Source organism: Somniosus microcephalus, chromosome 4 (assembly GCF_052327205.1).
Source record: "Somniosus microcephalus isolate GS21.2 chromosome 4, FLI_Smic_1.0, whole genome shotgun sequence".
NCBI lineage: Eukaryota > Metazoa > Chordata > Chondrichthyes > Squaliformes > Somniosidae > Somniosus > Somniosus microcephalus.
In genome coordinates this window covers 280,835,939-280,852,046 of record NC_140990.1, presented here as the reverse complement: position 1 = coordinate 280,852,046, position 16,108 = coordinate 280,835,939, and the positions used below count along the sequence as shown (strand labels likewise).

The following is a 16,108-nucleotide window of genomic DNA, read 5'->3' as shown; positions in this document are numbered from 1 at the left end:
GAAATTAGTGCCATTATCAGAACGCATAATGGACACCTGTCCTCTTCTACAGACAAAGCGCCGCAAGGCGTTAATACAGGAATCAGTGTCAAGCGTGTGTGCCACCTCAATATGAACTGCTCTGATGGTCAAACAAGTGAAAAGCACACCATATCTCTTGACAAGGCTCCGTCCTCGCTTTACCTCGAAAGGCCCGAAATAGTCCACCCCTACGTTTGTAAATGGGGGCTTGTCTGGTAACAAACGGTCTTCAGGCAGGTCTGCCATTTTCTGCTCCCCAGCTCTAGCGTGTAACCGTCTGCAAACAATACATTCAGAGAGTATTTTTCTTATTACGGAGTTAGCTCCTGGAATCCAGTATCTTTGTCTTAGCTTCGCAAGCACGTGATTCCTCCCACTGTGTCCAATACTCTGGTGTATATGCTGAAGAATGAGAGTAGCAACCCGGAGGTCCTTAGAAAGGATAGCAGGATGCTTGGCCTCCTCTGGCATAGCAGATTTGTTTAGTCTCCCTCCCACCCTCAGTACTCCATCTTGCAGTGTAGGGTCCAGCTTGTAGATATGACTACCTTTCTTGATTGGAGTATTTTGCTGTAGAGCTTCGGTTTCTTCTGGGTATCTTTGTCTTTGACTGAAGCAAACTATCTCCTTCTCAGCCTTGGCCAAATCCTCCACGGTCAATGAATTCTTGCTCAATGTGGTCTTGTGCTGATGCATATACTGCTGTAGAAGCATTCTCTGCTTATCAGGGTTACTTTCAGACTGACTGATAGTGGCTCGGTACTCTTTTCTCTTACCGCTCAGGTGTAGCAGCAACTCTTTCAACCTTAGAAACCATGCAACTGCTTTCCTCAACTGGTGCCACCCTGAGAAATGGTTAACAAGCTTGTTCACTGTGTCAAAGTTCTCTTTCGTAGTTATGAAATTTACTGTGACTGATCTCTTGACTTCGACGTCGTCTTCAGTAATCTGACTTGGCATATCTGGTCTTTCTGGCCATGATCTCTCTGTTTCCAGCAGATAACTTGGGCCTTGTATCCAAGTTTCACTCCTCATGAAGTTTTCAGCCTTCAATCCCCGTGAGGCTTGATCTGCTGGGTTTAATGAGGTGTTTACATACCTCCATTGAGATGGTTGTGTAGCTTCTCTAATGGATGAGATTCTGTTTGCTACGAAGGTCTTGAAGCGTATCTTCTCATTCTCTATATACTTCAGCACCGTCGTGCTATCCGTCCAGAAGACAGATTCTTCTAATGGGAGCTGTAACTCTTTACGCATCACCTGGTCAACTTTAACTGCAACAACCGCTGCCGTCAATTCCAGTCTCGGGATGGTGACCTGCTTCAGCGGAGCCACCCTGGATTTTCCCATGAGGAAGGCACAATGTTTCTGGCCCTGTTGATTTGTCAGCAAGAGGTAGGTAGCCGTGCCATAGCCGTCCTCACTGGCGTCCGAGAAATGATGTAGTTGAGCCGTCTTTGTAACTCCAAAACTCGCGGGCTTGATGCATCTACTGACGTTGAAGCTAGAAAGTTGTTGCAAATCTGTCAGCCATCTGTGCCATCTCTGAGCTTGACCTTCTGGGATATCTTCATCCCATCCTCTCTTGTCTCTACACAGCTCTCGTAGCATCAGCTTCACCAGCAGAATGAGTGGTGCCAGGAATCCGAGAGGGTCGTAGATGGAACTGACCACGGAGAGAATCCCTCGTCTTGTGGATGGTCTTTCGTTCACCATTATCCTGAAGTTGAACGTGTCTGACTCGATGCACCATTGTACACCAAGAGCTCTCTCGATAGGAAGGACATCGTGGCTCAGGTCCAGATCTTTGACTTCAGTGACTCTTTCCTTTTCTGGGATAGAAGCTAGAACTGCTCTGCTGTTGCTTATCCACTTAGTCAGATGGAATCCTCCATTCGAACACAGAGTTCTAAGGTCTCTTGACAGTGCGATGGCATCGTCTTCTGTTGACACGGACTTCAGACAGTCATCGACATAAAAGTTTCTGAAGATTGTCTCCACAGCCTCGGATGGTGCTTTGCCCTTGCCATCTTCTGCAGTTTTTCTGAGAGCGTAGCTTGCACAGCTGGGAGATGATGTGGCTCCAAACAGGTGTACGGCCATTCTACATTCCACCATCGCTTCACTAACGTCGCCATCTGGCCACCAAAGGAAACGCAGAAGATCAGCATCTTCGTCAGGGATTCTGACTTGGTAGAACATTGATTTTATGTCTGCCATCATGGCAACGAGCTCTTGTCTAAACCTAGTCAAGACGCCAATGAGGGTATTAGTAAGATCAGGACCTTGAAGCAGCTGGTCATTCAATGAAGTTCCTCTGAATGAGGCGGCGCAGTCAAACACTACACGGATCTTTTTCTTCTTTGGGTGATACACCCCGTGATGAGGAATGTACCAGACCCTTCCATCGTCTCTGTTCAACTGTTCTTCGGGCACTTTTACAGCATAGCCTTTCGCTATGATGTTTCTCATGAAGTCTTTGTAGTCTTCGTGAAAGTCGGGGTTCTTGTTCAGCTTTCTCTTTAGACTGATGGCGCGTTGCTCTGCTATGCAGCGATTGTTCGGCATCTTCGCGGTCTGTCTTCTCAGTGGCAAACCAATGTGATAGTGGCCATCAATGAACTGTGTAGACCTTGTCATCAAACCCATGAACTGATGGTCTTCTTGTGACATCTCTGTCTTTTCCTCACAGCTGCGTTCTGAGAAGTCTGCGTTGAACTGCTGTATCAACAGCTCTTCAATGCTTGCGATAGAGATGCGATTAACTGTGACGTTTTGTCGTTCCTCCTTGTTCGACTTGTGGCCATCATCTCTCCTTACCGGTCCATTGATTACCCATCCAAGGGCTGTCCTGACGGCGTAGGGTCCGTCATCCTTGCAGCTTATCACCTGCCATGGCTCCATAGTTTTGTAGGCGTTGGTTCCAATTAATAGGCCAATTTCTGCTTCAATGTATGGGAGACGCACCTTTTCTAGGTAGGGCCATCTATCCACATCCTTCTGCAGGGCTAGGTTCCCTATTCTAACAGGAATCTCCCTCTGTGTGAAAACATTAGGCAGGTCTATGAAGTCCTTCTCTTCAAGTCCACACACTTCTAGGTCTGACAGGATATAGCTTTGCATTGACTTCTCATGACCCATGGTGCGTAATAGGATTTCTGTTCTTCTGCCTCTAACGTTCAGCTGTCGCATGAGTGATTCTGTGCAGAACGTTGCTGAACTACCTGGATTCATGAAGGCGTAAGTCTCCACAACCTTCTCACTCCTCTTAGACTTGATCCTTACTGGTACGATGGCAAGAATACAGTCACTGTCACCGGCCCCAGTGAGTCCACAAGTCTCTGGTTCTAGCGACACCAGAGCACTTGAAACGACCTTCTCGTCGGTATTGTTTTCTTCACTCTTCTTAGAGACTTGTTCTTCTTTATGGATATGCAGCAGACTGGGATGTTTCCGAGTGCACTCTCTGCATGTTGTTCTTTGCTTACAGTTTCTACTCAGGTGCCCCTGAGAGAGACATCCAAAACATAGGCCGTTGTACTTCAGGAATTCGATTCTGTCCTTATGTGGCTGTGCTTTGATGTCGCTGCAGAAATCCAATGTATGATTCTTCTGGCAGAATAAGCATGGCTTCTGAAAGGCATTAGCAGGCGTCACTGTGCTGCTCTTTTTGGGAGATGAGTTCTGGGGCCTCTCTTCCTCGGCCTGAGTGACGATAGTTGCAAAGCTGCTTCCCCTGGAACCACCTTTCCTGAGAGTCTTTGATTCAGCAGGCTTGGCTTTCACTCTTCCATCGGTGGTCGGGCTGACATCCTGGATGTTTCCAAACAATGGGTCCCTAGCAATTTTAGCCTGTTTGTCTATGAAATTCACTAAGTCTGCAAACCTGGCTCTACTTTTCCGTCTCTCCATTATCTCAAAGGCTGTTCTTCTCCATTGTTCTCTCATCCTGTAAGGAAGCTTAGAGATGACGATTCTCATAGTCGTAGGATTGTCCATCTCTTCCATGAATTCAACATCCTCCATGGTGTTGCGACATCCTATGAGGAAGAGAACATATGCGTTCAATGCCTCTCCGTCTTCCGATCTGATCTGTGGCCACTTGGTAGCCTTTTCAATATATGCAGTGGCTATCTTCAGCTCGTTACCATAGTGCTCCTGCAGCAACTTCCTGGCTTCTATGTATCCCCGGTCCGGTCTCATGTGTTCACAGCTTCTGACCAGGTCTTGTGGTTTACCACTGGTGTACTGTCCCAGGTAGTACAACTTATCACTGCTGCTCTCTGTCTTGGAGTCAATGGCTTGTTCAAAGGATCTGATGAAGGGCTTATACTTGAGTGGGTCGCCTTGGAACACTGGGATGTCTCTTTGAGGGAGTCGAAACAGATTCTGTTGTTTTACAAGCATCTCTGTAATTTCATTCTGACGTTGCATCACTCGGTATAGGCTTCTCCCTGTGTCTTCAGGCCTCTGGTGGTCATCAGCAGGGTCTAGTCTAGACCGTCTGACGTCTGGGGTAGCATCACGTGCTCCTGTTAGTGGAGAGGCCACTCTTCCACGCTGTAATGCCGGGGAATTGCTTTCGGGCTCTGTTGTAACTCTTGAAGGTGCCCTGGATCCAACTCTATGTGGCAACGTTGACTGGCAGTGGCTCCCGCCGTCCCGTGAGCCTTCATAATCTTTGTACGCACTCAACCTGGCATCTGAGACCTCGATAGCTGTTTTCATCTCCAGCCGTTCTTTCTTTGCCTGCACCTGGGCCCGCTGGGCCTGCACTTGGGCCTGTTGGGCCTGCACTTGGGCCTGCAGTTGGGCCTGCTGGGCCTGCAGTTGAGCCTGCAGTTGGGCCTGCAGTTGGGCCTCTTGGACCTGCAGTTGGGCCTCTTCCCGTTCAAGAGCTTGCTTCTCATCTAAAGATGCTGCACGCACCATCAACGCCGCCCGTTCAGCCTCCGCTCTCATGCGTCGCGCCGAGCTTGTGGTAGAAGCGACTGACCTGCGTCCAGAAACAGAGCTACCTTCTTTTCCATTTTTGCTCGGTCTGGCGGAAGTCTCTGAAATGCTATCGTCTGGTCCGACTTCATCGTCAACCTTATCTTTCTCTGCTGTATCAGCATCTTGACGAATTTTTAACATCCACTGCTCCGTGGCCTTGATATAGTCCTTAATGCTGGTTGATTTAAGATCAAACCAGTCGTGCTGATCAGTGTTTCCCTCTTCTTCAGACAGAAGTGCTAATACATCTTCATTGAGTATATTAAATTCTTCATGCAGCTTGGAGAAATCGTAATACATCATGTCTTCAGCTTTCTTAATATTAGCATTATCTTCCATGAGACGATCAATTATCTTCATTTTTCCAGTTATCTGAACTAATTTAGCCTTCCTTGCACCTATGCTTCTATGTAACTTCTCTTCCCTTGCCTTTGGGGTGAGCTTTATTTCCCTCTTTTGGCCAGCAATCCTTCTGGCTGGGGGAAGCTCCTGGCTCCGTAAGGCCTCGGCCATTTTACCCGCAGCTCTTATTTAGCTTCTCAACAGAATGAACAAAGCAAGTAACAGTCACTGTACCTTCGCTTTCTTAAATTGTCGTCTGGCTCCGTGACCATTCATGTATACGTTCGCCGACGATTCCGTCCCTTCCTTCTTAGGGAGCCAGTTTTTGACTAATGTAGTGGCGCTTCTTAGTTTCCAAACAGGCAGGCCACTGGGCTGTGGGGCTTTTAACATCGAGTAGACGCGTGTCAAAATAAAACGTTCCCAAACGTAGCTTTGTCTTTTAAACGGTTTACTATAACACTTAACAAACAGAATTACAAAGCAAACACGTATAAACGAACACGGTCAAAAACTGTACTGCTCCAAACCTCACAGCTTCTGCCTCTTTCACCACGTGCAGTTTAAAACTGTAAGATGGCTGCACCCATGTGTGGCTTAGGGACTGTTCCATTGTGGCAAGAATGAAGGGGGTGTCGGACTATACTACTGGAGCAAGAAAATAGGGGGTTTCTTAATACAATAAGTCGTTCAGGTAAATTAACTGTATTATGCCATTTAGCCACTATTTTAAAGTATTTTCTTAAGCTTTTATGGCTCTTATACCTTTCGATGAGGTAAATAATGAGGTGTAATGTTGGAGTATTTATGTGCTTTTCCCAGCTCTCAGTGAACGGACTTGCCAATGGCCACTGGGCTTCTGCCTCTCCTTCACAGGCGAGGTACCTGAGCAGTGTGAAGCCCGTGCTCCTGCAGTGAAGTCAAAAGCTGATGTTAAAAAAATCCTCTTATGGGTCTCTCAACAAGCAGTTAATGATTTGAATAAGGTCGCTGCCTCTGCCGATTGGGTCCATGTCACGCCTTCAAAACTGCCTAACTTAAATGCGCAAGGCGGCGGGATGACAGCGAGTCCTTGATGCGCTCACAATTTCCAGGATTTTTACTGCCGACCCACCCGCAAACCCGCACGCTCAGCAATGGGAAAATTCTGGCCATAGTGTCTGAATTATGATTTTAGTTCATTTGAATTAGTGTTAAAAGAATAATGTGAAACAAAAATACCTGAAAATATCCATTTTGGTGGGTTTCATTTCTTCTGTTAACATGATCTTCAGTTATTTTTAGGCCTCTTTAATGTAACATTTTACTTTATGTAATTTATAAACTTTACAGGTTCTTCCACATTACAAACGAATGGAATACGATCTGTACTCTACACACAATGTTCCATCCAGTTATTTTCCATTAACATTGTCACGGCCCCTCAAGTCAGGAGCAGAGGTAATTAATCTTATCTAATTTAGCATACTATTTGGAAATATAAATATAAGATCTATTATTTGTTAGGAATAGAATTAAGATCTAAATTTAGGAAATTAAGAAGGCCATTAAGGATCCTATGCTAAATAGGAATTTTTGGTGTCATCTCCACTTAACAAGATGTTCCAATTCAAAAGTGGAAAAGCTTTGTAAGATGTTGCATCTTTAATGGTCATCCATTTTCCTAAACTACTCATCACCTTTCCCTGTTACAAATGAACAATTGTAGATCTGGCAATTTGTATCCGTATAGTAAAGCTGCCAGAACTGCCCAAGATACAAGAATACAATTGTATTACACTCATCTGTTCTGAGCAGCCTTGATATTTTGGTCTGGAAAAGAAGCAGATTCTCCTCAAAAAGGACGCACGCTCATACTATTTGAGCTTATTAAAATTAATTTACTGAAAATCTCTGGCATGATCAGTGTTCATGAAAGCAAAGGTAATACTATTCACTGATTACTGATGCACATATTTCCTCATAAATAACTGGAACTGCCACCAAACGAAAGATGATGTAGAGGTTCAGGTGAACTGATCTTTTGTTCGTTCACTTCAGGGTAACTGCAGCAAGTTTAATTAGAATGGACGCTGGCGGTGGGGTCTAGGGCGGGGGTGGAAAATTAGTCAGGGATCAATCTCACCTAAGTTTTGCCTTTTGTGCACCATATATAAACATCTGTTCAGCCCTTAAGGTAAGCATAAGGCGTTCTGTTAAAAACAGATGAGAACTTTATTTTAATTTTAAAATCAATCCTAATGACATACATACGTATTAGCACATGTACAATTTCCTGTCACTCTTGGCCGGATTGCTCAATTCAACAGTAGGAAACAGGCAGTGGGAGCAGGCATTTTCTGAGGTGATGAGCAGTCAGCATTTAAAAGGGAAGACCCCTGTCTTTTAAGGATAAGGGCTAGATTTACCTCTAACTGCCCCTACAGGGTCAGGGTGAGACTTGATCCTGCTGTACCAACTCCACCATTACATTCAATCAGTTTCCTGGGTTGAGGGTCATTAAGCATCCATTGTGGGCTCCTAGTGGAATTTCACCAGTGGCTCCAAGTAAAATCCAGGTGATGTTGCAGTGGAACCACCACTGCAGCACCAGAGAGGTGGAAGCCACCTATAACAAATCACCCACAGAAAGCCTTGGCCAAGACTGAAACTTTCAGCAAGTAAGTGCTGGGGGTGAATTAGAAGGACAAGAAGCTGCTACAAGGCCCTCTCCCTCCATCAGGGGACTTTGTTACCTTCCTGGCATTACCCCAGGGACTATTGCCAGGCTTCATCTGGCAGCCCAGTGGAGTGCCGAGAACAGGGGCAGATGGGAAAGGAATGGGCCAGGAGCATAGGCCCTGCTGGCAATTGTCAGCGGGGAGGGAAATTTAGGTTGGAGCAATGAGATGGCAGTAGGCCTCTCTGCCCAATTTTACCCCCTTTTCTAAAGCCATCTTACCCAATTTCAAGCGGGCTTTTGGAGGAAAATCTAGCCTAAATATCTGAAAGACAAATTTATCTGTAGGCTTATGCTAGGCCCCTCTCCATATTTCTCTCCAGAATGTCCACTTACCTACAACCAAGGCCCTTGACATCCACAACCCTATTTGGAATGATTCTATTAGCATTCTGGCACTGATCGAAACATGACTCCTTCTTTCTTACAGACGTTTCCCTGTCTGGCTATAATTTGCACCATCATATTATGCCTGAACCATTGTGGGAGTGGCATACCCTTAATTGCAATTCACACCTGAGTCTCTCTCTTTTCTTACTCCTTCCTTCCCTGAATGTCTTTTCTATCTCTATAATCTCTTTCAGCGCTACAACTTCTGCCCCTCTCCTAAACTCTTCACTCCTCAGATACTGGATTCTTGTGATAGCCCCACTCCCTTTGCCCCACTATTGGCAGCTGTGCCTTCAGCCACCGAGGCCCCATGCTCTTGAATTCCCTCCATAAACCCCTCTACTCCCCTTTCCTCCTGTAAGACCTTCCTTAAAACCACCTCTTTGATCATGCTTTTGATCACCCTTCTAATATCTCCTTGGCTCAGTGTCTATGTGAAGTGCCTTAGGATTTTTTTCTATGTTAAAGGTGCTATATAAATGCAAGTTTTTCTTATTTTCTCCTACCTTAGTTTCTGTAATGTGTGATTTAATCTAACCTCTTCTGTTTTCACACTTCACCTCAACTCCCAAATTCACTTGCCCCTCTCAATCTTACCTTCATATAAACGCCCCAATTTATTTCCTTGGCTGTCTCTTCAACCTCAGCATCTCTTGTGGTCTCTCTGCACCTATGGCTTTGATCACTGACAATACTATGCTGACCAATTCCTCAATTCCTAACCAGGCACATCCCCTTCAGTTTTCCAATCCGATGTTTTGACCATTCACTCACGGAAAAAAATCCTCCAAGTCACATACTCTCAAATTCCCATGTCCCATGCATTTGGACTTTTATTCATCATGTCACCCCTTCACATTTGGACTTTGTTAACTGCACCCTCACCTCTATTTTTTAATGGCCCATTTTCACTCCCTCATGTCTGAGAGGTATTTGATGCACAACTCGTCCAGCCATTCCATCACCAGATTTGGCTTGACCACGTTAAATACATTGTCCTCTGTAAAACCAGCACTATTGCAGGATTATCCTGGAGGGTGAGGATAACACAAGGATCCTTTTTTCTAAGACTAACAAAATCCATCAACTCTACACTTCTGACCCCTCCACCCTCATCCAACTCCCCTTCTTTGTCCCCATGCTAGCTGACATCATCATTGGTTCCCTTTTCACAGGCAATGTCCCTCTGTACTTCAAAACCATCACTATCTACACCCCTCACACAAAGCATCCTTGATCTTTCCTAGTGTCACAAACCTTCGCAGATTGCCAGAGTGTCTTCCGGAATGGGGCATGGATCTCCCGGGCACTGCTGCTAGCAGCCAGGAGATCTTTACGATTTAAATATCCCACAGCGATAAAATAATAAAAAAATTCATACTAGCACGAGCCCACTGCCACCCCCCTCGTTCCATGACATCACTGGCTACTGCCGCAGGGAAGCCTCCAGCTCGATGATGTCACTTCCCCACTCTCCCCTGTCCCCCACCCAGCCGCCTCAGATAGCCAGGACTGACTGATGTGCCAGGAACAGTCAAGCGTCTTGTGGGTCTTGGGAGCTGGGGGTGCTCGATCTCTCAGTTTGGTTCAGGTTGACGGATTTTGCCATGTAAAGCCAAAGTACAGATCAGCTCTAATTGAGGCTGCCAGTTCAGAGTTGTCACCTTCACTCAGAAGTTCAAGGAGATAGGGAGAGAGATGGGGCCTGTTAAAAGTGCTATTGACTGGGGAGCCTTGTGCAGTGCAGGTGAATTCTGGTTGTAGTTTCAGGGTGAATATCAGCAGGTTAAAGGATTACTACTAGCTACAGGTGGGATATTGGGGTACTACACATATTACTTGGGACATTTTACTATGTTAAATACACTATATAAATGCAAGTTGGTGTTGTTGTTACATATAGATTATAAGTGAGTTATTGTATTACCGTTGGTTATGGAGGGAACCTGAGTATTACCGGTATTACTCTTAGTTATCAGTGCAATTTCTGTGAGTTACTGTTAGGTACTGGTGGAATCAAAGCTCCTCTCACCTCTGGTTTCCCCTCTGCAAATCACTCCCCACCTTTGGTTTCCCGTCTTCCCCACCCTCAGTTTCCCTTCTTCGCCTGCTCAACGGGTGGCCTCCTGGTTCTCGGAACTTCTCGCACAACAGCACAGACACAATGGGCCAAATGGTGGCCTCCTGTGCTGTAAATTTCTATGATTCTATGAACAGCCGCTAGCTCAAAACCACGAGCAAAGATAAATGCAATATGCAGATGTCATATGACCAGATGTCACATGGTAAGATGACGTGGTCAAAACGTCACGTGATCAAATCTCCAGGAATGCCGCCAACCAGAATTGGCAAATCTAACCCTTCCATACACATTAAATACTGTTCCATCTGCTACAACAACAGTTTGCATTTATACAACCCCTATATTGTAGAAAAATATCCCAAAGTGCTTCATCAGGATATTTTTAGATAAAATTGAACATAATGGCCCAGATTTTGCGGTCAGCAGCAAAGAAACGACACTCACTGCTGACCTTGAAAAAAGCTGCCCACAAAATTTAAGTGGGCTCTATTCCGATGTCAGTTTGAATTTGGCAGCTTCTACAGGGGATCTTTGGTGTCCAGCAACAGGGCAGGCAGGCTGATCAGCCAATCAGATTGAATAATTCTCGCAGACAGAAAAGCAGGAAGTAAAAATCAGGGAATATAAATCATATTTAAATTATTGTACTGAAAGCAAAATAGAGATTGGAAAATGCACACGGGATTAAGGGAGAAACTTAAATATCAAAACACAAAGTTTAAAACATTTTTACATTTTTTTAACTCTGCAATTTTTAAATTTTCTTCTGCGGGAATGAGACTCCACACTTGTAAAATTAGTTTTTCCAGGCTAGAGAGGTTGTTCAGCATTAAATATGACTTAGTACACCGTTAAAAACTCGGTTACTTCTGATTGAACAAGGCTTAAGTTTTTCATTGATCTTTACAGCGAGAATAGTGGGTAATTAGTTTAAGTTCATGACAAATCAGTGATTTCTAAGTTGATTCCATCTACAAGACTGCAACAGTGCACCCTGTGGAGCAGCAGGGTATCTCTAACAGCAACTTCCGGATTTCCGGATTTAACTGCACATATGCGGAACAGCCTTACCGTTATTACTACTGCAAATTTTGGGCTAATATACGTGACATCGTACTAGTATGAATTTTTTATTATTTTATTCTTAATGTTCATTTTACAGGATGAGTGCATCTTAATGACACCAACTGAGACAAAACACCTTGAAATTGAAACACATTTGGATGAGCAGCCTGAGATCAATCATTACCCTGAAGCCTCAGAGGAACATAAAAAAATAGCAGCTGGTGCCTTAACCTTATTACCTCCGCCAGCGTTACTCAAACAGCCTGACTATCATCCACTACATGTGTTTGTAAGTAGTAAGTGCAAAAATACCTTTATACCTTGTCATAGGGCTATTTCCTATTTTTGTTCCTGCCCTAAAACAAAATGCGATGAATATGTTCATTATATTTTGAAGAATATAAGTTTGCAATTTATGTGAAGCAGATTTGAGTGCACATCAATGAGAAAAGTGAAAATATAATTTGAGTATGAGCTCCCAATCAAAATCTCGAGCAAACAAAAGACAAGAAATCTAGACACTTCACTAGAAGCCTACCTTATACACTTTGAGTTCATAAACCAGCTACAATATAACTCCAGTCTGGTCCAAAGCTATATTTTAAAAGTGCTTTCTACTCTTGCAAACTGCTAAAACTTCATACCGAGTCCATTTAATGTTAGGGAAAAGTCAACACTCTCACCATGGCCTTCTAACATAAAATTAGCTTCTATTGGACACAATCAAAAGTATTAAATAGCCAAATGACAAAGTACTGCACACTGGGAGAACATAATGTGCCCAGACAGCTTTCTGTGGCAACAGGAAAGTGGTGAACCAAGACCTACATATTGGTAATCAGATTTTGGTTAAAGAGGGCTGCGAGAGTATTAAGTTTGTGACAATAGAAAGTGCTACAAAAGGTTTATGCATGCTCAGTGTTGTGTCCGTGTATAATAAGACACAGACTGCAGGAGAACGGTACAACAGGTGTTTACTCAACGTGGCTCACACGGGAACTGAACTGTACAGATTACTACTCAGTGCTATATACAGGTGCGGTCACTGCCAGTACTACAGTATACATGAGCTGTAAAAAGTAGTTCCCCCCTTAAAGGTATATACATTACAATTCCTCCCCTTTTAGATTAACAGTACCATAACACTCATTTAACAATTAAATATCAAACTAATTACAATTAACACTTTTAACATGCAACATTAGCTGAAAATAGTCTATTTATATATTCAGTCTTTGGGGAGGCTTCCTGATCCTTTCTGGATAGCGCCTTTCCCAAGTGTCTTGCTCTTGGTGCGGAGGCGATTCTGGCCCCCTGTCGTCGGTTGGTTCATCAGCTTCCGATGCTACTGTTTCTGGGGTAGATGCGACCTGTACGTCGGGTTCATCACCAGATACGTATGGGCGAGGCATGGGGTTGACTTGTTCCTGTGACTCTAGGATCTGGTCAGCATGGCGTCTCACGATGCTCTCCCCAACGTCCACTGTGTACATTAGTGAGCCCTGCCGTGTGCATATCGTTCCTGGCTGCCATTTTTCTGTTCGGTAGTCGCGGGCCAAGACTGGTTGCCCTACATTGAAGCTCCTTGTTGGCTTCTCATGGATGTGCTGGAATTGCTTACTCTCAACATCTCTTTGGTCTGAGCAAATCCAGGTGAGATCTTAACCTTCGGTTAAAGAACATCATGGCTGGGGCCTGGTTGGTGACTGCATGTGTCGCATTCCGGTAGGTGAACAGGAAATTGTCCACCTTGTGCTGCAGCGGAATGTTGTCATTGTACATAGCCTTTATTGCCTTCTTAAAGGTTTGTACGAACCTCTCAGCCAATCCATTTGTGGCTGGATGATATGGGGCGGATGTGTAATGCCTTACCCCATTCTTTTTCAAGAACCTCCGGAACTCTTCGGACACAAACTGTGGTCTGTTGTTGGAGCAAATCTGTTCTGGCAAGCCATTCCTGGCAAAAATGGTCCGTAGGACTGCAATAGTTTTCTCCGTGGTGGCGGAGGACATTTTGATGACCTCAGGCCATTTCGAGTGCGCATCCACAGCTATTAAAAACATTGAGTCCATGAATGGACCAGCAAAATCAATATGCACCCATTGCCATGGAGATGAGGGCCACTCCCATGGGTGTAGAGGGGCCTGTGGTGGTGCATTTTGGACTTTCTGGCATCCTGAGCAGCTCTTGGTCAGGTCCTCGATTTGTTTATCGATTCCCGGCCACCACACATAAGCCCTGGCTAGGCTTTTCATTTTTACCCCTCCCAGATGACCCTCATGAAGCTCATTGAGCACTCTATCCCTTAACTTGGGTGGAATTACCACTCGGGATCCACACATCAAGGTCCCCCGGCACACTGACAGCTGTTCTCTCCTTGTCGAGAATGCTGGCAACAGTGAGTCGCCATGTGCTGGCCATCCCTTCACCATCAAATCATATACCCGAGACAGTGTCGGGTCATTTCAGGTTTCCTTTTCGATACAAGCGTTAGTTACCGATAGGTATTCAACTATAGTCGAATGGAATATTTCGACAGGATCCACTGTTGGGGCTTCCTCCGCAGTAGGCAGTGGCAGGCGTGATAGCCCATCAGCATTTCCATGCTGTTTCGTGCCCTTATATTCAATCTCATAGTGGTGCGCCCCTAGAAAAAGTGACCATCTTTGTAGTCGTTGCGCAGCCATCACCGGAACGCCCTTCTTCGGATTAAAAATGGAGACAAGAGGCTGGTGATCAGTCAGCAAGGTGAATTACTGCCCGTGCAGATAGTGATTGAACTTTTTCACTCCCCACACTAGGCTGAGGGCCTCCCTGTCAATCTGGGCGTAGTTACGCTCGGCTGAGGTTAGTGATCGTGACGCAAAGGCTATTGGCCTCTCTGAGCCATCCGAGAATTTGTGCGACAGCACCGCTCCAATGCCATAGGGTGACGCATCACATGCCAACCGAATTGGTAATGCTGGGTTGTAATGGGCCAATACCTCTTTTGATGTGATTAGTGTTTTGCTCTTCTACATTCGTCACTCCACTTCCATGGCACCCCAGTTTGCAGTAGGATGTTCAGTGGGTGTAGTATTGTAGACAAATTTGGCAAGAACTTATGGTAGTAGTTTACCAGCCTGAGGAACGACCTCAGTTGTGACACATTTTCCGGTGCTGGAGCCTTGACTACTGCCTCAATCTTCCCTGGGGACTTATGTAACCCCTCTTTATCGATAACGTGGCCACAATACGAGATCTGTTTTTTAAAAAACTCGCATTTGAGGCGGTTAGCTCGGAGCCCATATTCCTGCAATCTAGTGAGCACCTGCTCCAGGTTGGCAAGCTGATCACTGTCATTTTCGCCCATGACCAGGATGTCGTCCAAATAACACTGGGTCCCTGGGATCCCTTGCAGGACTTGTTCCATTGCCCTCTGCCAAATAGCCGGAGCTGATGCTACCCCGAATACCAGCCGGTTGTATTGGTAGAGACCTTTATGGGTGTTGATTGTGAGGTATTTTTTTGATGCTTCTTCTACCTCCATTTGCAGATACGCCTGGGCCAGATCAATCTTAGTGAAGCGTTTCTCTCCAGATAGCGAGGCGAAAATATCTTCAATCCGCGGAAATGGATATTGTACGGTGTGAAGGACCGGGTTCACTGTTACCTTAAAGTCCCCACAGATGCGAACCTTCCTTGGTTCCCCAGGCGTGCTGCTCAACGACTTTTTCATCACAGGGACGATGAGTGTAGCCCACTCGCTCCAGTCTACCTTGGACAGTACACCTGAACGTTCCAGACTCTCCAGCTCTGCTTCGACGGCTGGGCGGATCGCATAATGTACCAGTCTGGCCTTAAAAAATTTTGGGCTTGCGTTTTCTTCAATTTTAATCGTCACTGTCATGCCTTTTAGTGTTCCAAGTCTTTGCTGGAACACTTCTTTCGCATCAGTTAGGATCTTTGACAGTCGCCCAGGTGTGACGTCGTCATCCTTTTTGTCAGCCACAGTCAGTGCCTGTATGGAATGCCAATCCAGTTGTATTTTCCGGATCCATTCACGTCCCAGTAATGGTGGTCCTCCATCTTGCAGTACATACAGGTCTAGTTTTGGTGTTTCCTTACCGTTATATATAACGGTCACCCTTATTTTTCCTTAGGGGTAGACTTTTTGCCCCGTGTACATCTTCAAAATAATTTTTGTGTCTCTCAAGGGTATGTGTGAGAATAGCCGCTCGTAGTCCCGTCGGTTTATGACTGTTAGGGCTGATCCTGTGTCCAATTCCATCTTTACCTGGACTCCTGCCATCTTGAGAGTGACCCAAATGGTTCGGTGATCCTCCGTTGTGATCACATTATGTAGTTTCAGACAACTCAGTTCCCTGCTTTCGGAGTCGTTATCACTCTTTTGTTCGTCTGAACTATTCTCCGTCATCTTATGTACCTTCTTGTACTTTTCTTTGGTAGGTTTCTTATTGCTGGTTTTCTTTCCCGACCTGCAGACTCGTGC

General features: G+C 45.2%; 1 protein-coding gene across 2 annotated transcripts in view; it reads left to right on the top strand.

The window, feature by feature from the left end:
• The window catches only part of cfap221 (cilia and flagella associated protein 221), a 382,896-nt gene that overhangs the window by 261,146 nt on the left and 105,642 nt on the right, over positions 1-16,108 (top strand). For both annotated transcript variants that reach the window (XM_085986538.1, XM_085986539.1), the window contains exons 17-18: positions 6,691-6,798; positions 11,713-11,904. In XM_085986538.1, the coding sequence (XP_085842664.1) occupies positions 6,691-6,798; positions 11,713-11,904 (300 nt within the window). The remainder of the gene's footprint in view (positions 1-6,690; positions 6,799-11,712; positions 11,905-16,108) is intronic.